The following is a 24,343-nucleotide window of genomic DNA, read 5'->3' on the forward strand; positions in this document are numbered from 1 at the left end:
AAACCTACAAGTCCTCGCTGTGTTGAGGTCTCTCATGACCACGATGCGCACTCTCCTCAACGGATTGACCACTCCATCAGCTCAATGTGCTCTACAAGTTCTGGATTCCTTGGAGCCAGTTCTCGCAAGCCTTTGTTAACGCGTATACTCTTAGACAACCGCAGAGGAACCGATGTCATATTTCTCTGTTCTGACTGTCTCTGTGTGTGTGGTGAACACTGATGTGTGCGCGCGTATTACTTGTTCTCTCTTTCCTCCTTGCTCTCTCTATTCTTTTTTCTCCCCTTCCCCCTCCCCCGTGTAGGGTAGCAAACCAGGTGCAACCTGGTTAACCTCCCTGCCTTTCCTTCGCTTTTATCTCTCTCTCTCTCTCTCCTCGGGGTCTCAGTAAAATTACAATGATTTAGACCGTAGTGGGTTCCTCGCAAGTGCACTTGTATTGGTTGCCAAGGAAGCCCATAAGCACATGATCCATTTCCTCGGGGTCTCAGTAAAATTACAATGATTTATAGCGTAGTGGGTTCCTCGCAAGTGCACTTGTAGTGGTTGCCAAGGAAGCCCATAAGCGCATGATCCATTTCCTCGGGGTCTCAGTAAAGTTCTTCGCCCCCCCCCGTCTCTCTCCTACATGACGGGAGAGGGAAATAGCGACCGGGCGTCACCCAATGCAAATTACATAACTGGTGGGCCGTTTAAAGCTTCCAACCCATTACAAAGGGCTGAGACAATTCTTCATCGTCATCAGTCGTCGCGTCAACAAAGTGCACATAATGCCTTACAGACGTGTAGCTGGTGCCTCGCTTCTCCGCAGAATGGCGAATAATGGCTTAGTAGGTGCTTCCCAACTTCGCAAAAAGTGTGATTTATGGCGTAGTGGGTGCCTTTCTAGTGTACCTGTATTGTAGCCCCAAGAGAGCTTAAAACGGGCTCTAGAAACGCCGCTCTTCCAGCTTTCGCTGTGACTGTGCTGCGGTTTCAGCGCAGGCCTGGCGTTTTTTGCTGAACGAAAAGCTTATCGTCAAAACTTACAAGGGTGAATTCCATGTAAAAGTTTAAGAACTCTAAAAATTTGTCGACAGTGATTCCACATGCATTCTGAAACTTAACAACACCGTATCCGTCAATGCCATTACTAACTTCGGCACACACATCATTCTGAGGCAACGAGTAGTATAAGTCCTTGATGTCGACTGAAAAGGCACGCACACCCACTGGGCAGTCATCTCGGAGGTAGGCAGAAGCAGTACCTGGGCTCCTTATGAGGTAGGGGTCGTCGATGTCAAGTAGGCACAAGAACCTTTGCAGGAACGCACCAACTTCTCGCTGCCAGATAGCGCGCTCGGAGACGTGGCCCGAAACAGGCAAAGTTCTTTGTGAGTCTTGGCGCTGAAAAAACTGAAAGTCTGGTTCCTTTGCAGGCCTTCACGGATGATGCCAATTTGGCAAGTCCAGCTCTTTTGCACAGCTGAACTGCCCTAGTTTTCACTTTCGTGAAGTTGCTGTTAATGGCCGCTTCTGCCTTTTCCTTGTACACACCACGAGGCACCACGACGAATCCTCCCTCTTTATCAGACAGGAGCAGCTTCAGGCCGGCATCCCTGAGGACAGCAACCGCTGAGCGGAGCTTAACCGTATTGCCTTTCTTAACCCGCTGAGGCAGGGAGTCCACTCCTTCCCTGATGCGCCGGTCAACTTCATCCGTCTTTGCTTTACCAGCAGCTGTTCTGACGAGGCTGAGTAGTTCCGTCTTGTCCAAATCAGGGTGCTCACAGAATTTTTCCCGAGTTTGAGAAGATCAGCCACGTTCTTCGGAACTCAGGCATCCCCGAGAACCTTGACATCTTAACCTTGCCCTGAATTCTGACGTTTGCTCCTAGGCAGACGAACGACCAGGTTGCCCAAAAGGAAGTCAGCAGTCTGAGACACCAAACGCAAGTCTCCTAAAAACCTCCTTTGAGCACTGGGTGAAGGCATTTAACTGTAGTTCACAATCTGCAGGCAGTCCGTGAAGAAGCGAACCGGTCGGAATGCCTCTGATCGCAAAATGCGGCACATTCTTTTGATATGGCCTTCTGAAGGATTCAGAGCCCCGAAGAGGCGAGCTCTACAAGTTGCAGTGGCGAGCAGGATTATACAGACGACTGACGAATGTAAGCACGAGAAAGGCGTGAACGAAGAAAAAGAGCCTGATGTAGTAGAAATGAACTGCAGTAGGGTACGGATTTGGGCTGGTTGGTGCATGACTTCAAGTAGAAAACAGCGCTACGAGACGGGACAAAGAAAGGACATAAACACGGCGCTGACTATCAACCAAATGTGCTTTATCACATTTGTAAAGACGGCGAGGCATGTGTTAGCCTCCCCTCGATTTCACTGCTTCCGAAAGTGGTAACTTTTCTGTCGAGTTAAGAATTTCTTGCCTTTGCGCAGGCTGACCGGGTTTTTTCTGCTTTTTTGTTATGCTTTCTTCAGTCATGGTGGAGTATAAATATGCGGACTGGTGGAATAAAGCACATTTGGTTGATAGTCAGCGCCGTGTTTGTGCCCCTTCTTTGTCCCGTCTCGTGGCGCTGTTTTCTACGTGAAGTCATGCACCAACCAGCCCAAATTCGTACCCTACTCTAGCCCACCAAGCCATCCTCGTGAACTTCTGTCAACGATTCTTGGCAGCAGTCGCCCCAGTACATAGGAGCATCCTTCCGTAAAAGCTGGTAAAATGGCGCTGCAACTGCTGACAGATCAGGCGCACACTTTCCATAATAGTTCACGACACCAAGGAAGGACTGCAGTTGCTGCGTCGTTGTCGGTTTCGTAGCGTTTATGAAAGCTTCAATTGTCTACGGTGACGCAGATATTTCTTCTGCACAAGTTTTTTGCCCCAGCTTATTTTGAAAAAAAAAACACACATTTTTTTGTCTTTCTTTACGCTGACGTCTCGCTCATAGAAACGTTTCAAGAGTGCCTCTAGATATATGAAGTGTTCTTCAGTGGTTATTCCTGTGACTAAGGTGTCATCGAGATAACAACAAACTGCGCTAAGGCCCCTCGGCATCGTGTTCAATATTTCCCGAAAAATACTTCGCACTGACGCCTGTTGAGCCTGTTGGCTGTAAACAACCCATTCTGCGTGTTCAAAGTGAAGTGATTGTTTGGATCTTGAGACGTGAGTACTTGTTGGTATGCCCCTGTTGAGTTCGATCTTAGTAAAATGCATCCCCTCGGCTAACGCAGCCAATAGATCATCAATTTTAGGCAGTGGGTGTAACAGAATTAATGCGACATTAGAGTTCAATCAACCAAGGGACCAGGTAGGATTTCGTACAGGATTCTCAACAATAGACCATATTCATACTATCAATCAGGTGATAGAGAAATGCGCGGAATACAACCAACCCCTATACATAGCCTTCATAGATTACGAGAAGGCATTTGATTCGGTGGAGACATCATCAGTCATGCAGGCACTGCGGAATCAAGACATCGACGAAGCCTATATAAACATAATGGAAGAAATCTACAGCGGATCCACAGCCACTATAGTCCTCCATAAAGAAAGCGACAGAATCCGAATAAAGAAGGGCGTACGGCAGGGAGACACGATCTCTCCAATGTTATTCACCGCGTGTTTACAGGAGGTTTTGAGGGCCCTAGATTGTAAAGAGTTAGGGATAAGAGTTAATGGAGAGTATCTCAGTAACCTACCATTCGCTGATGACATTGCATTGATGAGTAACGCGGGAGACGAATTACAGCTCATGATTACTGAACTGGATACAGAAAGTAGAAGAGTAGGTCTGAAAATTAATATGCATAAAACTAAAGTAATGTGGAACAATCTTGGCAGAGAACAGCGCTTTGCGATAGGTGGCGAGACACTGGAAGTTGTAGAGGAGTACGTCTACTTAGGACAGGTAGTAACCGCGGAGCCGAACCATGAGAGTGAAATAACTAGAAGAATAAGGATGGGTTGGGGCTCATTCGGCAAGCATTATCAAATCATGAATGGTAATCTACCACTATCCCTCAAGAGGAAGGTATATAACAGCTGCATCTTACCGGTACTTACCTACGGAGCAGAAACCTGGAGACTTACAAAGAGGGTTCAACTTAAATTGAGGACGACGCAGCGAGCGATGGAAAGGAAGATGATAGGTGTAACCTTAAGAGACAGAAAGGGAGCAGAGTGGGTCAGGGAACAAACGGGGGTTAAGGACATCATAGTTCAAATCAAGAAGAAGAAATGTATATGGGCCGGGCACGTAGCATGTCGGCAGGATAACCGGTGGTCATTAAGGGTAACTGACTGGATTCCAAGAGATGGCAAACGCGTGAAGGGGAGACAGAAAATTAGGTGGGTAGATGAGATTAAGAAGTTTGCAGGTATAACGTGGCAGCAGAAAGCACAGGACCGGGTTGATTGGCGGAACATGGGAGAGGCCTTTGCCCTTCAGTGGGCGTAGACAGGCTGATGATGATGGTGTGTAATGTCCCATGAGAGATTTATCATCTTATAGTCACCACATAGGCGTATTCTGGCATTTTTCTTTATCACGGGGACGGCTGGCGTGGCATACTCCGCTGTATTCATGCACAGGTGTGAGTATTTCTAGTTCAACCAATTTTACCTCACGGCTTCTCCCACTGAATGCAGTGCGAATGGCACATTCCTTGCTTTTAAGAACCTCGGCCAAGATAGACATCGGGTGATCCCAGATAGGCATAGTTAAGCCAACACGTCCATCTCAACAAGTGCCTCGTTGGCCTTGCAGCCACCAGGATCACAAACAGAGACGAGTGCAGGCAAAGTGTAACGTCATATAGCTTCCGCGTTAGCTGTATGAAAAAAATGTTTAGGAATCAAATATTTGACGTTATAACGAAGTGTAAAACCAGGTCATGAAATCTTCAGGTTGAATCCAGCAAACAGCACACACGAATCGGAGCAGTAGGAACAGCATGCCTGGGAATGAAGACATGAGAGAGACGTTTTACATTTTACAGTGCAAACTAGTCTTATCATAGCGTTCATACAGCTGGTACCAACTAGCCCCTTTTGTTAGTCTTGTTTATATGATCGGGAATTGAACAGCGCCGCCAAAAACGGGACGGAGATTAAAAGACGACTGAAAGGTTTTAACAAATGGAGGTGGCTATATGAACGACGAACATCCCGTCATGTGTGTGTGAGTCCTGACCTACAAAACTGCACGCACGTTTCTGGGCGACATGATGTCATGCGGCCTCCCTTACAGCCCCCGCATGATGGTCCATTTAAGGTCCTCATTTGCACACCTAAATACTTCCTCCTGCTCAACAACGGCCGGGAAGATACTTTCGGTCGATCGTCTAAAACCTGCGCGCTTATCTCCCAACGCTTCAGCAACTTCTGCTCTTACAATCACTCCAGATACTCGCCACATGTATTTCGCAACTCAACAGTCTGCTCCTGGCCGCCTGTAACATACTGTACGTGCCGCTACAATCCGAACTGGAGAAGACGAAGACAACACGCCAAGCACAAGATGTCTGAGCCTGTTGCTGTTCGCGTCTAAAATGATGGCTTTTGAAATATAAACTTTGTGGACTCCTAGCATCGGCGTCTGCCTGTGTGTTTCCACAAACACACAGACACACACGCATATAATATATATATATATATATATATATATATATATATATATATATATATATGTGTGTGTGTGTGTGTGTGTGTGTGTGTGTATGGTCTTTTTGTGTGTGTATGGTTTTCGGCCACGGGCCCGGAATCCGTCAGAACCTCTCTGGGGAAGGCCGGACCTACGGCCGAAGCGTCAAATAAAAGCTCTCTATGATATGGCACATGGCTGCACCGAACGGGATCCAGGGTTTCGTTCCCAACATCGCATTCTGGCGAAGGTGAAATTCAAACGCACTAGCATACATAACGAAACGGGGTGCGAATAAAATGACACACAAAAATAGATTGACACAGGACGACGCGCTACTAGCAAATGACTTCTTTATTCAGGAAAAAACATATTTAAGACGCTGTTAGATCAGATTAAACATTTTCAGATACAGTTGCTAAATGCACTAAGAGTCATATTCGGCGAGACGGAAGTGTCAACCCGCCATCAGGTAAGAGAAACTGTAGCAGGGTGACCGTCCTGTATGCATCCGACTGTGCCAGTCGCAATTGCGGTAGAGCGCATTACAGGGGACCGACTTTCATTTTGCACCGCAGATTTGGACATAGCAGGTCCGTGTAGAGAGATTGTTCTTCCTGGCAAATGGTGGGCGAAAACTGCGCCGCCAGGTGCGTGAAAGTCGAACGCTTTGCGACTCATACGAAGCAAAGGAACGTAATGAGGAAATGAACAGACTGTTTAATTTTTTTCTTTACCTTTTGCTCATTAGAAGCGTAGGACAAATTTCATCATATAATTACGTGATTGCTGTGCTGAACGAAACTTCGCCTCAGTTGATGGTGTCCCAGTGTGCAGCCTACACTAACCACTGTCGAAAGTGGGGGAGAGTGGGGCTCCGCCCCCCTAACTTTTCTCAGTGAGGGGGCTAGAGTACCCCTTGCAACCCCCCCCCCCCCTTCCCGGTAGATACGCCTATGGATGTAGCCTCTCAGATGAAGCCAACTACCGCCTCAGAGACGGCATCAGACATTCGACGGCGGCCGACAGCGGCACGTTTACGCCACCTCTCTTGCGCCGCACATTTGCTGCGAAAACAGCCGCATTTGCAAGAGTATCCCTTGCAGGCTATTTATTGCGTAGATCAATGATTGAACATAAACGCGCCACGAATTGTTTAACTTCGAGTAAAACAGCGCTAGCGAAAGCAAAGGAACGATACCTGGGCAGGCCGCACTAACAACTGAATGTTTAGTCAATAGCTGCCAAGAATAAGTACTGGAAGTGCACGAATAAACAACAGATAAGAAAATACATGAGCTTCACACGGTCCTTCCTACCGTGCGTGCGGAACACGTCCTGTAAAGAATTAGACATTTTTCTATGAAGGCATAGCAGACGGTATGATGGCACAGGACTCACCCAGATTTTTATCCACAGGGCTCCTACAGCCTCTCTCCTTAACCTGCCACATTACTGCCGCCATTCCTACAAATTTTCTTCAAGTTGTGCGAAACAGAATGTATGTGTGGAATAGCGGAGACATTCTTTGTGCGTTCTTGTGTACGTGTCATCCCTCTTCTTCTGCTCCTGTGTTTTCGCTGGTGCTGTTTTACTGCAAGTATGAACCAACCGGCCCAAAATAAGTCTCGACCTTTTACTTCCGTACAGAAATGTAATAAAATGGCACCAACCGAACCTTCACTCCGGTGCCATTCTCGTCATTTGGGGAAGTTTAGACAGGCACCGGAAACTGACCACCAGTTTCGATTTCAGGTAACGTGCGCGCTCGTAGCGGTTGCCGGGCATCCTAAGATCTGGTTGAACGAAGTAAGGCCGATGTGGATGTTCGCATTTATTGTCTTTAAGAGTTTTTACAAATAAAGAAATTTGATTGAACTGTAAAGAACTCTTGGTTAGTTTATTTGACTATTTTTATTTCTTATTTTGTGAAATTTAACTTGAGCGAAGCTGCGGGAACTGGTTCACTTGTATTCGTAGCGCTCCCCACCGCTCACTCTTGCTACTCGCTCAGGGATATCACAAGTTGGATCGCACTCGGTTATCTTCGCTCGGTTGGCGTGCCAAGTATGAATACGGGAAAGATAAAACATCTGATGGGGCTTGCAGCGAACGGAAGCCGCAGGGAGCCACGTTGATGAGGCCAAGCGAGTACTAGACGATGATGGCTACATCGGGGTATCACATGTTTTGCGCGGCTTTGTGGTTCGTTAACCCATGGATTTCCAGTATCGAGAAGATTTTTTATGTTTCCAAGTGACAGCGGGTGAGCACAAGTATTTGGGTCCATTATTTGAGCAGGTATTCATTTTGCATGAGCACATGAGTAAAGCCAGTTCTCTGCAAGCCTGACTGGATCGACATAAGCGCAGTGTCGCTAGACAAATTCATCATGACGGCAGCCTACCTGTTGCCGGCAAAATACGTTTAATGAAATGCTTGAATGCGTGTTGGTTCGGCGACACAGCTGCTTCATCTTGAACTTTTGGCAAGTAGTTCAAATGAAGTGAAGCAATTATAGGTTCCTTCCAATTCATGGAAATGCATCTCGCCACTTTAAAACTTTTTTGGCCTTTACGTCTAATACTGTAACTGAAATATATATAGTGGACTCATTGATGCTTTGCCCTGCCACGGTGGTCTAGTGGTTATGGCGCTCGACTGCTGACACGAAGGTCGCGGGATCGAATCCCGGCCGCGGCGGATGCATTTTCGATGGAGGCGAAAATGTGTGAGGCCCGTGTACTTAGATTTAGGTGCACGTTAAAGAACCCCAGGTGGTCGAAATTTCCGGAGCCCTCCACTACGGCGTCCCTCATAACCATATCGTGGTTTTCGGACGTTAAACCGGAGATATTATTAATATATTATCATTGATGCTTTGAGAAATCGTTTAACACGGAATGTCTTGACAAGTGGTATTTTCTTCGTCAAGGCAATGCTGCTGCCCTGACGAAGACAACTTGTGGAAACATTGTCTCCAGCGGCATTCCCTTTTCAACGATTTTTCATCGCTTCAATTCTCCACCTTACCCTGAACTTGTGTCTTGTTTGGTACTCAAATTCTGTAAGAAAAATGTGCGCCGTCATAACAGGCGTGATTGAGTCAAATAAGACGTGGCCTGCTCGTGATTGTTAAAAATTTTCGCATTGGTTCAAATATTCTGAGTTTAATGTTTGCTGAGTAAGTGCATATTTCAGTTTTAAATAAATGCTGCTTTTGCAGATTTACACTTTCACACTTGGTGTATGTCTGTTGTTTTTTAGTACGAAACGTGTGATTAATAAAAAAAGATTTAAATTTTACTTGTGTTGATCGAGTTTTCTCTTCTTCAGAAACCGGACAGCTTTAGTTTGTTCACTTCACAATACACGAACAAAGATAAAAACATCGTTAACAAAATTTAACGAATGGCAGCGTCTCCCGAGCAGCCAGGGGACCTGCAAGATAGCACGAACACATTGTGCTTCCATGCGAAGCGGGAAAGGATGGCTTCCTCGGCAACCACATCCTGTCGGTTTCGCGCCCTTTCCCTCTATTTTCAGACCTCACCAGTGAAATCATGAAAAAAAAAAACGTTATGTTTGTGAATTATCTCTAGCAGATAACTGACAGCCGCCAATGGTGGAACCGGCGCTGCCGCAGCATATCAGCATGCGAGAGCGCCTCTCATGGGAGTATAAGGCGTTTCCGCCCCCTGGTTTAGACTCGCCGGTCGGTCAGTGGTCTCAACCTTCTCGACACTTAATTGTGCGTCGTTGCGCGACACCTGCCGGTCACTATCGAGTGCGCGCACAATGAGCCTAAGCTGCGCATACTCTAAGCTTGATTCGAGAAAGAAGACAATACCGGGGTTAAGGCTCATTCGCACCTGGGAATCCGCCGTCTGCAGCGACTAGAATTATCTTGCTGCCGAAATTCAACATCATCCACACTGCTTGCCAACCACGCCGCCGAAACGAGATAGAGCGCCATCTGCCGTTTAAAGCACTAACCAAAAACCAGGCGCCAAATATCCCGGATGTTCTCACGGCTCGCGTTGCGTTCAAGCGTCGTTATGGCGAATCCCATAAAGGGGAGCAGAGGTGTACTGCTAGACCTGCGGCAGCAGGCCTAGAAAACCGCCATAAAATTGTTTTTTTTTCCGGCGATACGTAACGAGCAGAAACGTACAGGGTCGACCACATCTAAGCTGAACACCTCATTAGTATTCAAACCGGTAAAACTAGTACGTTTCTTATACTTCACGAGTGCAATGCCCGTTATAGAACGTCTAATCATGGTGTCGACAAACACAGTAATGATTTTCCGAATTATGTATTAAACAACAGCTTCTATGAGGTCGTGAATACTAATGAGGTGTTCAGCTTAGATGTGGTCGACCCTGTACATTCGCTGAACAAAACAGCGATACAAGCCGAGATAATACTACCGCTTCTCTGAGATCGCGCCATGGTATATTGCAAAGAGTAAGTCGAGTTATATTGCTACTCGTGACAACAGTCATTGTACTCCCCTTGGTGCTCGTCGAAAAGAACAGGGTGGTTACGAAGGACTTCGCTGTTGCTACGTGCCTCCATGGCTGTGATATGGCAAGCACGCCGGCATTTTTCTAATTTTCACCTCGCGCTCCGATTGGTTCATGATGAGGGATCCGGCGGCAGCTACCGTAACAATGGGACCGATCGGCGCATAAAGCGCTGTTCCGGCAGATCTGGCTTCCGCCGAACTGGCTTCCGCACCGCACTAGCCGCCGAATGTCTCAGTTCGAAGGCACCTTTAAGGTTGGACGAATAATCGGAGTACCTCCTAGACTGGTCCACATTTCGTAATGACGGACTACACGTAGCAACGCTCGAAAAATTCTGGCTCTGAAACGATCTTTTATCCCATCACCCAGCACAAAGCGACGCGTAGAAGATGCTTCATAAAGGTGCGGCGCACGCCGATTATGCTCGATTGAACATGCCCACAAAATACAGATAACGAGCGCGCCTGCAGCTCTGAGATTTCTTTCACACTATAGCCTACGACTACAGTGCAAAGAAGGCGGCAGCGGCGAATCCCGAAAACCTCCGCACAAATTTGCTATCTTCCGGGCGACGAGCCCTATCGGCCTCGGATCGATTTCTTTGCAAGGGAGGAAGCAGATACTTTTTCCGCTTAACCTGAAGTTGAACTAGTATGTAAACATCCGGGTGCAATTTGAAAATGGCGGCAATATGTCAGCGGTTGTTATCCACGCATCCACAAATAGCTTCGTGCTACACGACAAAGCTCAAAGCCTCCACATGAACGCGTTTCTCGAGAGTCTGATTTGAATCAAGACCGCCTACGAGACGGGAATCAGCAAGAGGTGCAGCCGTAGTGCGTTGGCGTGTCCCAACGTTTCTCGCTTTTGCAAAGCTGGACGAAACCACCACCGCCACTACATATTTGTCTCCTGCCGTACATCTCCAGAGGACAACAGGTTGAAAATGTCAAAACATTTAGTTTTCCCATGTTCTGCATACATAGCTGAAAATGATAATCAAGTGCTAGAAATAGAGGAATAGTGACGCCCATTAAATTCTATATTACCGAGCAGTAGCTACAAATGGCGAAAGCGGTGGCAAAATTACTCGAACGTGGCGTCACTGCGCTTCATCGAGTGGCGCCACTGCTCTTATCGCAACTGCGAATGTCCACAGCCAATACACTGCAGCCCCGCTTCCGCGCATGCGCAGAGCTCTCAGATTACACCTGTGGTGTGCCACAATGCAGCTATTATTGACTAGCAGTGCTCGAGCCGAATGAGGAACGCATGCGCGCACGTGTGCTTGCCGCCGCCGCTGTCAAATCCGGTGATAAACCGCCATCGCGCGCAGCGTCTGCCCCCAGTGACGCATAGCTCGGCCGCGCGAGCGTCGCGGCCAAACTGGAGCTTGGGTTCCCTATTGGTGGTTTTTCTCAACTGTCGCTTTCCTGGTGTGGAACGAAGCATCACCAGGGTGTGGAAACTTCCTCTACCTCGCTTGGCACACTCGGTGACATGCCGATACGTGGCGTCGGCTCCGCATGCGCCATTGGTGGCTGCCGGGTATCACACTGGAAATTATTCACAAACAAAACAGTGCCTTCCCGACGAAATAGGGAGGTCAGGCGGCAGATGAGAAGAGCAGACACCAAGGGGGAGGAGCGTTACCACTTAAGCCCTCCTTCTCATGCAAGCACGATGTGTTCGTGCCCACTTTCAGGTCCGATCGCCGCAGATCCAGAGCGGCCATTCGTTAATTCTCGTTAGAACCGTTTTCCATGGTGTAAAGTGGATCAGCTAAAGGTGGCCTATTTCTAAGTGACCATTGACGGGATGTCGACCTGAAACATTTTCAGCGCAATTTAGCTGCCCAGAAAGGAATGCGATTTTCTTCAACGCACATTTTACGCATATCAATGCTTTATTTGATCTGAATATGTCACGGAATCATAGGCAACAAACTGATAATAAAATTTCAAATATGATCCAGAAGCCCCTTTTAAACCACTTCAAATATATTACGCAACACCGCATCGTTAAAAGAACGCATATCATACAAATCAGCCTAAAAAGAATGACACATATAAACAAGTAAATATCACAGTCATTCAAGTTACTAGAACCAACGCCGGGGTGAACACTACCGCGAAAAGGGAAGCGTGGTCCATAGGTAGCAAAATCGTGCTGGGGAACAAAGGTGCGAAGTAGCACATGCAATACATTTTCGCTCGCTGATTCTGAGCAGATGCAGCGACCGCTGTTTAACTATGAGGCTTCATCAATCCAATGAACGTGTCCATGCTGCAATCTCGAGGGCAGGGAGCGTAATAAATGAAATCGCCACTGGGGACATCCTGTTGCACGGTTTCAACGCAGAGGCGGCTTCGGCGCGTCCAAGTCACCTTGAACGCCTGGCATCGCGATACAGCTAAATGCACATGGAAAGTGTCTAAAGCTGGTAGGTGCAGCAACGTGTCGCTCATCGTATGCAGGACACATTCTTGATAAATGTGAGCGCTTGGAATTATTGTTAGAGCTCGGAGAGACGGCATGGTGGTTTTGCACACTTCAGCGCAAATATCTCTCAAGTCCACATCCAAAGGCCTTAATGTAAGTGATCGTAAGTGCTGATTCACACTTAGCCAAATCACCATATGCTCTGTCAAGCAGCAAGTCACTGGTAGCCAATCGAGTCGGAGATGAACCAGCTTGACCTGCGACAACCAATGCAGGCACCTTCTCTGGGAAATATCGAGCAGGGTGAGCCGCTGTAGTCTCGTTCTTTCGCAAAGCGTCTTCACGGTGTCCCTGTTGAAGGAAACAGAGGGTTGACAAGACGATTCACATTTATAATATTCAGTCCACGTGATGCTGAGAGCGCGCACGTCAAGTTCTTCCAACAATGGGCAAGATGATGCTAGTGCTTCAACAGAATCTGCTATCGTCAAAGCGCACTGTGCGAGCGAAAGGGCTCGAATCTTCAAGAACGTTCCGGATGCCACAATGTCCCTCCAGTCTAATCCACGATCGAAGTGGCAGAAAGTCAGGTTGAGCTCAGTGAGGTTCGTGAAAGCAGCAATTAAATTTAGTAACGACGTCATGCACGCGGTTCCAACTGGGTGAACGATAGCATAGTTTTCAGCCGGGTCTCGTCGTGGCAATGGGGCAATTGTCAAAGACCGATACCAAAACCACCACGACCTTTCAGCCAGTTCTGACAGCATCTCCAGTGAATTATTGTCCTTTTCAATTGCCAAGATCAACTGTTGTTTCGGCGATTGCAGTGCCTGCGAGTTATAAATGTTCTCAAGGTAGACACATGTGCCTGTGACATCCGGCGTCATGCGATAGGTGACATTGCCTGAAATTGCTGCAGTGATACGGAAGTCAGTCACCTGCAATGCACCAATTGATTCGCTCAAATGCTCAGACCACAGGGCTAATTTCGGAGCATATTGGCAGGTATAAGTAAAGATGGCCAGATGCTGAGGATCAGTGACGAACTTGGCGCAAGTACCGATACTAGTAACATGTCGTCCGCTCGTGTCATGAACATGTAGCTGTCTTAGAAGCGGAGATATTCTTACGATTGTGGCGATGATGCTATAGCTTTTGTCAACACAAGAAACTTCCACGTAAATGCGTTGCAGTTTAGGCATATAATACCTAGCAATGTTTTGTTCTCTAGGAAAATTACATAACTTAGTTGATGGAGAAGGACAGCTTTTTCAGCTCAGGCAGCTTGCTGGATATAGTCTGAACTAGGCGCTGCGGACTTATATGGCAGCTGACGCAGTCTAGCTGAACGAGGTTAGAGAGCCCCGAAATACAGTCCACTAGCCGGTCGGGCGAAGCCATCAAGCAATTTGCAACACACAAGGTCTCGACATTGTCCGCACATATTCGCTCAAGGAAAGCAACCAGCACTTTGTCGTCCGAATGTGGGCTCAGCAGCACATCTCGTGTCATCGCCCTTGACTGCAAAAAATCCACGCTGACGACTTGGCTGTCTTGGAAGGAAAGGAGCGAATCGACGTCAAGTCTGAGCGCAATATTCCACCATAGATAATCATAAAGTCGGGGGCTAGCGGGCTGGGGCAAGACAACAGCCATGTTCGTTCAGGTGTCTCACGGCTTCGACCGACAGGACTGCGCTATACTGAATGCTGAAAAACTAGGCAGTGCCGCCAGGCTGCGGGTGTTTTGATTCTTCCCCGCCCTCTAACCTTGGTTTGGCGCGATCATCATTGGGGCATCACCTAAATCAGCCCTGCTGCATGCGCTGGCGGTTGCCAATGAGATTAAAGCCACGATGCCACGATGAAAACGAGATAACAGGGGGGCAGCAGCAATCAGTAGCGAGCGTCTCGCATTGCGTGGGCCGCTGAATATCGCGTTGTACGACTCAACGTCTTCCTTTCGCTTCCTTTTTTTTCTTTAAAAAATATATATGAAGCCTCAGACCACAATCGTGCCGTCACTGTCACGTACCGCCTGTGTCCTGTCACGTGTCCGCGCACGGTGCTTGGATCGATGCCCAGCACCTCTCCCAGACGTCACATGTTACAGTGAAATACGCAGAAGCCAACTCGGCACTGGTTGAACTGTTTACTGGGTGAACTTGTGTCCATCATGACAGCGCATTCGTATGACAGTGAAAGCGGTAAGTACGGTCGTCGGTCATGGGGACTCTCGGATAGAGATCTAACGTGTCGGCTTTTATGCATGAGCATACAGAATCGAGTCCGACCACCGGTGGTCACGTGAGTTCGATAATTCACTCCATTAGGTTCGTGCAGGAAGAAAATATTCGCGAATGTTCAGATACATTTAAGTGTGCCACTAAGTCAGGCGATAACGCGTGTAAAAGCTACAGTTGGTGCAACCCGCTCACAACGAAACAAAAAGTAACGTAGGCTGGTCAGTATCGCATCTGTCGCAAGCAAACTTCTGTAGAACAAAGCTGGCGGCAGCCACGCATGCACTCTAAAAACTGGTCAGCGTATCGCAAGAGTAAAAAAGCCGAGTTACTCTTCAGAGCGTTCTCTTACTCTCGCAAAGCATCGCATAGAGTCATATGCACGTTCACTCTGTACGAAAGGAGAGAGTGAAATGTGCTTATACTCTACCTCCATCTGAGAGAGTGGAATGCCCGTATACTCTTTTGGCATGACAGAGTAGAACGCAGTTATACTCCTGCTCCTCATATATAGTATATGTCGATGTGCCGGCGAGCGATGACCACTCATTATTAAGCACACGCACATACAGTAGAGAGCACTGCATTCGTCGCGGGGCTGGATACAATTAATAAAAAAAAGCAGCGTTACCAGCGCCTCCCAGTGCTTTCCGGTGTACTGGAATGCACTGGAATCCAGCGCCTCCCAGTGCTTTTCAGTGTACAGGAAGACACTGGAATAAAGCCTAATATCCGCGTTTTTAGCTTTGGATTTGTGCAGTTAAATAAGCGAATATCACCTCATCGAGTCGGTCTACGATCGAAACTACATTCGAAAGGTTTTTAAGTTCTTCGTATTTCAGTATCCACGTTTTTCGCTCGAACGTCGCGCACGGAGTACACTGCCCATAAGCTAAATGGTCCGTACGGCTAGAGTGCGCTGTTACGGCTGTAGTCGCGGAACGTGGACAATAATGACCGAAAATATGTCCAAGGGCGTGACGAAAACTCCACACAGAGAAATGACTCCATTTCCACACAGAAATGACTAACCGCTTAGCTGGTCAATGCGAATGCCGCACATATCCTCGGTTACGCTAATATTGTTTGCTGAGAAACGGGCCGGATTGACGTTCTGATACCGGGAAGCACAAAACAAAGAAATGAACTATCTTGTGTTTGGTTGTCGCATGTACGGAGATACTCTAACCGGCGTTTCTAAACAAGAAAATGAAGAGAGATCACCGATATGGTCAGTGCAATCAGTGACAACATGAAAGAAAAAGGACGTGCTCGCCATCTCCGAGTGTGGCGTTGTGGTGGCGCGTCGGACTCACAGTTTGAGGGTCGCTGGTTCGAATCTCACTTGCGCGTGTCTTCTTTTTTTTTTCCTCACGTCTTTTTTTTGTCGCAGTGCTCGTTATTATGTCATCATTACGATCTACGCATGAATAAATTCTCAAATGCAATATTAAGGCCATATTTCGCCCGGGTTCTGCGATTTCTTTCTTGAGGTGTACTACTACTCCTTTCGGAGGGGTCCGGCTACTCTGCTTCGGCAAGAGTTATGTTACTCTGTTGAGGTGGAGAACTATAACCCTCTCAGGGGGCATTACTATACTCTGCCTCAAGAAGAGGTGATTTACTCTGGAAAAGAGAGTTAAATATGGGCCAAGAATATACTCTCCCGAAGAGAGTGCCTAGCACTCTCTTAGTTCTTAGAGTGTGGGCCGTGTTTAGGCCAGAGGTGTGCTGCGCATGCACAGAAATTACTATATGACTCAGCCTATTAGCGGGGATCCGCCCATGGACACCACCGAACAACGCGAAATATCAAGAGCTGCGAGGTCGCTGTCTCTACAGTATCCATAAATTTTCCTCACCGCACTAAACAATAGGTCTGCGTTTCCTGTGACTCCGCAAAGACGCGTAGCGGATGCGTCCACCAATACGGCTAAATTAGACGAGAAAATACACGCATTTGAAGACCAGTCTTTAAAGTGCGATGATCATTCGTAAAGACTACAGCCAGGATTGAGGAGCAGATACAAAAGCAAGCGTCATTATGAAAATTGAGCACACCGAATTTGCACAAGCAAAGCAGACGAGACAGTACAAAGGGCTCCCCTTAGTACTGCTTTGTCTGCTTTCCTTGTGTCAATTCCGTGCGTTCAATTTTCATAACTGTTCTATACCGACACGCCTACTCGGGCACCCTTTAAAGGTCTGGATGGGGAGATATAACATACGAAGAAACCGCGAATGGTTAATTCTCCTCGGTAAGCTGCTGTGCCCTACAGACGCAAAAGAGCCTGCCTTATTTACTGATAGCGCCAAGTGACGGGTGGTGAGGCAGTGCCTTTTGAGCCAGTTCTCGGGAATGCTGAATGTGGTGCCGCCGGAGTTAATGTCGTGCATGTAGGATGTGCGGCGCCACCTCGACTTGTCGAAGTAGCATACTGAGGCAGGAAGTTAAAAAAAAATGTGCCCCGTCGCCTAGCGCAAGCGCTTAAAAAAGAGTGGGGAGGCGTTGAAGCAATAAATTCCACTTTTCTCGGAATTTATCGTGTCATTAAATTAGACATTAAATAATAATATCTGGGGTTTAACGTCCCAAAACCACGACATGATTATGAGAGACGCCATAGTGGAGGGCTCCGGAAATTTCGACCATCTGGGGTTCTTTAACGTGCACCTAAATCTAAGCACACGGGCCTCAAACATTTTCGCCTCCATCGAAAATGCAGCCGCCGCGCTCGGGATTCGACCCCGCGACCTTCGGATCAGTAGTTGAGCGCCGTAGCCACTGGACCACCGTGGCGGGGCTTAGCTGTGTCCTTGTGCGTGCTTCTATTGAAAGTTGTTCGGCATCAGGAACTGGGTCAAAAGGAAAATGAACCTGCACGTTCGCCACCGAATCCTATGCGAGCCTGTCGTCGTTCAGAACGAAACAGTGAGCAAGGTAATGGACTTTATTTTGAATGTGGCGTATAAAGCGTTTTAAGCCATCTGATTATACTGGGTACACTGAAGGAAGGCATGTTTTCCGTACAGGAGCGCAGCAGCGGATCTCCGGTCACCGTCACCTGCGGGAGAGTCTCGTGACGTGAGTAGAACCGTCACGCAAAATGTCATACAACGCAAAATTTGAATGCAAAGAAAAGGTTCTGTCTGGAGTTGCAGAAGCATCTCTATTTTGCCGTAGTCAGTGTTGGCCCCTATCACTTGTGATAGGGCCAACAAAAGGGGCCAAAGCGCCGATGAGATACGTACGTGACTGTGCGTGTCCATAGGGAAGTCATGCTGCAGTGAATCATCATGCTACTACTACGCTGTGTCTCTACACTACATTAATTCTGATAGCCTTATCATCGATATTCGCTGTTATATTATGCACTGTTCTCCTCGGTTGAGGCCATACATAGACTTCCGTAGCGATTCCCTAAGGCTAGTCGCTCAAAGTTATGATCTACAGTCGTTTGACAGGAATGGGAATCACGCGTAATGCATGTTTTCTATGGGATGGGATAACAATGTTTCGTTCAAGCGCAGCTCTATCTTCACATTGCCGTTTTTGGCTTTGTTCGGTGAAGCGTGGCTCCACAACGTATATTCAAGTAGATAGTTAAGTTAACCGCGCATCAGATTCATTTGTGTGGTCACGTACACAAGGTGCATGGAAGCGCGGGCCGCTACTTTCAAACTGGTATTTCGCTAAACGTTGGATGCGTTTTCTCGCTTGCGCCGGGCACGCGTAATTATGTCTATATTCTTGACAATTTGTTTTATGTGAACTGCTTTGCAAACATGAGTAGGATGACAACCCAGAGTAGTGGCTATCTACTGTTTGAAACAAACCTTTCGAAGAAATCATGTTGAAACTCTCTCGGTCTCAAAAGGTTTGCATGCATTCGGAATTTGCACCCGTAGTTGCACAAGTGACGTCAGACCGCACGTGATACCACATGTGACGTCATCGACCGGAATACGTTCACGTTATGTTAGCGCAACATGTAACAACGAATACAACACACCGGGCAACATATGCGTCGTCGCCCTGGTGTCCCCGTCAGGGCACCGCCTGGGACAACACGTCAATATTTAGGCATACTTATACAACTTCTCAGTTTCGATAGTTTTTGATAAGTTCCTTTAAAAGCTCAAACAGGAAAGGAAAGTGGGTAGCAAAGAAACCTAGCTGGTAGCAAGGGGGTACACGTGATCACCTAGTGGCATAGGGTTTCGCGCAATGTTATAGGGGTACTGACGAAAACTTTTGCGGCTGAGATAGCCTGCGGGCTATCTCAGCCGCTCATCTCGAAAGGTGGCCCCATGAGGTTCTGTAAAGGCCCCTGGGCGCACCTTAACCCACCACAGCCTTGGTGAAATAGTTGAGCATCCGCCGCAGCTGTGGGAGGCAGAGAATTGCTGCCGCCGGGTACCTACCGGTAAAATAGGTACAAGCGCACTTCCGGCCTGGTGCTCGGAAAACATAGTTCATATTCGCTTGGGAGGGCACTGCCCCTGTGGGAAATTGGCGGCATGGGACCGCCAGACCTAAAAATAAGGTCATCCTCTTTTTTTTGCCGTTAAGATGCGTATACCACCTGCCAAATCCCAACTGTAAATATCGTTTTGGAGATAATTTATATGAATTTTGAAGTTCGCGTGCGCAATCCAGTGCTTTACGCCACACCTCGCGACATTGACATCATTTGAGGAGACCAGAAGGTGACCCCCAACTACCGAGACGTCACCACTGCGCTCGAGCTCCCAGCAAGCGCAGCTAGTATGATTACGTCTCAGTCGCCACTGAGCTTTTTCTACGCTTGCGCTCGCAAGTCCGGGCCCGCGGCGAACGTGCAGAAAGCGTGGAATCCTTGAGAAAGTCGTTGCCACCAGACGACGATGATGACGACGATGACGGCACAGCACATGCGGCAGGCGAAAGAACGCCAGCAGGCGATGCAGGCAGCGCGGAAGTGCGTCACAGTTTTTTGTGCTGTTTCACATGCTAGATGACGCTAGCTGAACCGGGCGGTCTGTCGCTCTAGGAGCTCTCCCAAACCGAAACTGAGACTGCAGTTGGTAACAAAACTGACTTTAATAATTTATCTGTAGCGCGCTGCAGCAAGCGATGTGCCTTGTTATGAATAATAGGCCCCCAGAAACATATTACAGCAATCAAACGCGTTCCCGGAAACTGGCCGAGTCTGTCCTCAGCACAGAATTCTTTGAAAGCATTATTGCGTTTTTTTGCGCACAACTGGTCTTAGAGACAGACTTTAAGCGGCGTCATATTCTCCTTTCCTTTCTTCCTTCCCTCGCTCTTTACTGTTTTTTGTGATATCTCTTTCCTATCACCTTTTGTCCCCCTTACCGCTACCCCCAGCACAGGGTAGCCAGCCGGTCTAAGAACTGGCTAACCTCCCAGTATTTCCGCGTGTTTCCTTTCTTTCGTCCTTCCTCATTAAGTTGCCAATTTTCTTGTTTTGTTACACTCGCTTCTTCCAAATTTTATATTTGACAGACAGCATGACCTTTATCTCATTTCATTGCTCAGGTAGGCCCGCAATAGCGTCGGGCCTTCTATCAATGTAGGACAGATAGCAAGGAGCTAAGCTTATCTCGCCTATTTTCCTGCACCCTTAATTGCAGTTCTTGCATCCACAATTAACGCACCGCCACGTGTCCCTACTCTCTTCCTCTTCCCTACTCCTAAATCCTCTTCCCTACTCCTAAACGTGCTCTGAAGCCCAGCCTGCAGAGTCCCGAATGAAAGGGTACTCACATTCAGCACACTTCAACCGACGGCAGCCATTTGGCAAAGCCGTGTTGCAGGGGCGACATGCACCACTCGCAGATATTGTGACAAAAAAAAAAAAGGACGAGACAATGCACTCGTGACAAGAAGCAACGCTGCACCCAGGTGTCTGTGTTGAAAAAAAGATAGCGACAAGAAGCTTGAGCTTAAAATAGCGATGTCACTGTTGAATGCTGGAATGACAACCATGAACTGAACAGGCCAGGGTTCCAACAAGGAAAACAGCGTTCATTGCCCGTTGGTTACGGGCTAACGGTTACATCACGAATAAGGTGATAGATCATTGAGCGGTACGTTTTAATCAGTTGTGCGCACATGCGCACTAACGGCAGTCTGGTTATCAGGTGCGCTATCGCGAACACACTTCCTCTGCTTTAATTATGAAGCTAATATTTCACATTAGCTCTAAAAACCAATCAGGTGGTCGGGAGTGGGAAGTGTCCGTCAGCGACATCATTATACGTAGCTAGTGAAGGCGAAACACTAGCTGTAGGCAATGAAGGTGCTAGGTCCGGTTCGGTCTCGCTCTGTGACCAGACGGGGAAATCATCGTCCTTCACGGCGTTTTCGGCAAGCACTATCGTGCCTTGAAGTAGGTCGTTCTTGTGGCGCCGCCACTCCAAGCATCCTGCAAGAGCAGATGCTCGTAGTCTGAAAGACACTGGTTCGCTTGGAGCAAATCACCACCGCTGGCATTCATTTGGGCTGTCCGCTGTAACTGCGTGCGAGATCATGGTCCCAAACAGTCACTTCGCGCACATGACAATGTTGGTTCACCGCATATCTGAACTGTTTGTATGCCACCCATTTCCCCCAGGGTGGGTTTGAGCATATCATTGCGGGTGCGCAAGCGTTGCCCGAACAAGTTAGCTCGTGCCTCGTGCGTCGTAGCGTGGGGCGTGTTCCCAACTTCCGATAAGCGAGCAGGAACTTGTAGAGCTTTACCTTCAATAGTTGACGCGCGTCTTCCTTCCGTAGGGCGTTCTTCAGGGTTTGTACACACCTTCCGCGAGTCCATTGACGCTAGGATTGTAGGGCGCTCTTCGCTCGTGCCGGCCACTCATCTACCTTATGAACTGCTTGAAATTCTGTGATGTGAATGGTGGACTGTTATACGACACAATTGTTTCAGGGAACCGAAAACGAGCGAAAACATGTCGTAAATACTCGACTGTGGCATCTGTAGTATTCGAATGCATCAGAAAAACTTCTGGTAACTTCGAGTGAGCATCCACCACTCTGAGAAACATTGAATGTTGAAATAGTCCTGCAAAATTTATGTGTATGCGCTGCCACGGCGCTGAGGGCGCAATGAATGTAGTCTCTTCAGTTTCCTGCGTTTCACCTTTCACACCTCGCAGCAGCAAACGGGAGCAAAAATCAGCTTCTGCGTTATCGGCTGACTTCTTATAAAGAAGGTCCCATGAGTATGGCGACAGTATCACAGCCCAACGCTGTAGTCGCGTAGCCACAATAGACGGGATGCCTGTTGTTCGCCCCAAAATTTGCTGTAACCACTTATGATCAGTGATTAACCTGAATATCCGGTCATAAATATAGCAGTGCAACTCTTTTATGCCAAAACATTATGGCCAATGCCTCTTTTTCAAGCTAGCTATATTTCTTCTCTGCCTCGGACAGCGTGCGCGAAGCAAAAGCCACCGGCCTAGACTTGACCTCCTCCAAAACATGGGACAGCACTGCATCTACCCCATGCTGCAATGTGTCACAGGCCATAATTAACAATTGATGAGGTTTAACGTCCCAAAACCACGATATGATTATCGAGAGACGCCGTAGTGCAGGGGTCCGGAAATTTTGACCACCTGGAATTTTTTAACGTGCGCATAAATCTAAGTACAGGGGCCTCGACCATTTTCGCTTCCATTGAAAATAAGGCCGCCGCTGTCGCGATTCGATCCCGCGACCTGCGGGTAAGCAATCGCGCACCTTGACCACTAGACCACCGTGGCGGGCGCGTCATAGGCCAGCTTCAACGGTCTATCCGGGTCCTAATAAGGCAGAACCCGCAGAGATGACAGCATTCATTTAACTTCTTTGAACGTGAAAGGTCACAGTGCACATAGACAGGGACGAACGAAGGACACACAAGACATGGCGCTGATATGTGTGTTCTTCCTTCGTCCCCGTCTATTTGCGCTGTAACTTTTCATGATGCTGTAGCAACTAGCCCACCAAGCCATCCTCGTGTACTTCTCTCAACGATTCTTGGCAGCAGTCGCCCCAGCGCATAGGAGCATCCTTCCGTAAAAGCTGGTAAAATGGCGCTGCAACTGCTGACAGATTAGGCGCAAACTTTCCATAATAGTTCACGACACCTAGGAAGGACTGCAGTTGGTGCGTGTGATGTCGGTGTCGTAGCGTTTATGAATGCTTCAATTGTGTACGTTGACGCAGATATTTCTTCTGAACAAGTTTCCTGCCTCAGGTTATTTTGGAAAAAAAACACATATTTCTTCTTTTTTTACGCTGATGTCTCGCTCAAACAAACGTTTCAAGAGTGCCTCTAGGTTTATGAAGCGTTCTTCAGTGGTTATTCTTGTGACTAAGATGTCATCGAGATAACAACAAACTGCACTAAGGCCCCTTAGCATTGTGTTCAATATTTCCTGAAAAATATCTGGCACTGACGCAATACCGAATGATAGCCTGTGGGATGTAAACAGCTCCTTCTGCGTCGTCAAAGTGAAGCACTTCTTTGGATCTTGCGACATGAGTACTTGTTGGTATGCCCTGTTGAGATAGATCTTAGTAAAAAGCATCTCCCCGGCTAACGCAGCCAATAGATCATCGATTTCAGGCAGCGGGTAGTGTGTAATGTCCAATCAGGGTTTTATCGTTGCCTTGTAGTCACCACATAGCCGTATGCTGCCATCTTTCTTTATCACGGGGACGGCTGGCGTGGCATACTCCGCTGTATTCATGCACGGCTGTGAGTATTTCTAGTTCAACCAGTTTTACATCTCGGCTTCTACCGCTGACTGCAGTGCGAATGGCACATTCCTTGCTTTAAAGAACCTCGGCCAAATATACATCGGGTGAACCCAGATAGGCATAGTTAAGACAACACGTCCATCTCAACAAGTGCCTCGTTGGTCTTGCAGCCACCAGTATCACAAACAGAGACGAGTGCAGGCAAAGTGTAACGTCATATAGCTTCCGCGTTAGCTGTATGAAAAAAAAATGTCTAAGAGGCAAATAATTGACGTTATAACGAAGCGTAAAACCAGGTCATGAAAGCTTCAGGTTAAATCCAGCAAACAGCACACAGGAATCGGAGCAGTAGGAATAGCATGCCTGGGAATGAAGACATGAGGGACAAGTTTTACATTTTACAGTGCAAACTAGTCCTATGATAGCGTTCATATCAGCTCGTACCAACTAGCCCCTCTTGTTATTCTTTTTTATATGATCGGGAACTAAACAGCGCCGCCAAACACGGGACGGAGGCTAAAAGACGAATGAATGTTTTTAACAAATGGAGGTGGCTATATGAACGACGAACATCCCGTCGTGTGTTTGTGAGTCCTGACCTACAAAACTGCACGCACGTTTCTGTGCGACATGATGTCATGCGGCCTCCCTTACAGCCCCTGTATGATAATCCGTTAAAGGTCCTCAATTGCACACCTAAATACTTCCTCCTGCTCATCAACTG

The 24,343-nt window shown here is 47.7% G+C and overlaps 1 protein-coding gene across 1 annotated transcript in view; it reads right to left on the reverse strand.

Annotated features, from left to right (window-relative positions):
- LOC125757895 (uncharacterized) overlaps positions 1–13,665 on the reverse strand; it is a 63,444-nt gene extending 49,779 nt beyond the window's left edge. The window contains exon 1 of the mRNA XM_049414232.1: positions 12,877–13,665. Coding sequence (XP_049270189.1) covers positions 12,877–13,506 — 630 coding nt within the window. The 5' untranslated portion in view covers positions 13,507–13,665. The remainder of the gene's footprint in view (positions 1–12,876) is intronic.
- Between the last annotated feature and the right edge of the window lie 10,678 nt (positions 13,666–24,343).

This window comes from Rhipicephalus sanguineus, chromosome 1, assembly GCF_013339695.2.
Source record: "Rhipicephalus sanguineus isolate Rsan-2018 chromosome 1, BIME_Rsan_1.4, whole genome shotgun sequence".
In the NCBI taxonomy this organism is placed as follows: Eukaryota; Metazoa; Arthropoda; class Arachnida; order Ixodida; family Ixodidae; genus Rhipicephalus; species Rhipicephalus sanguineus.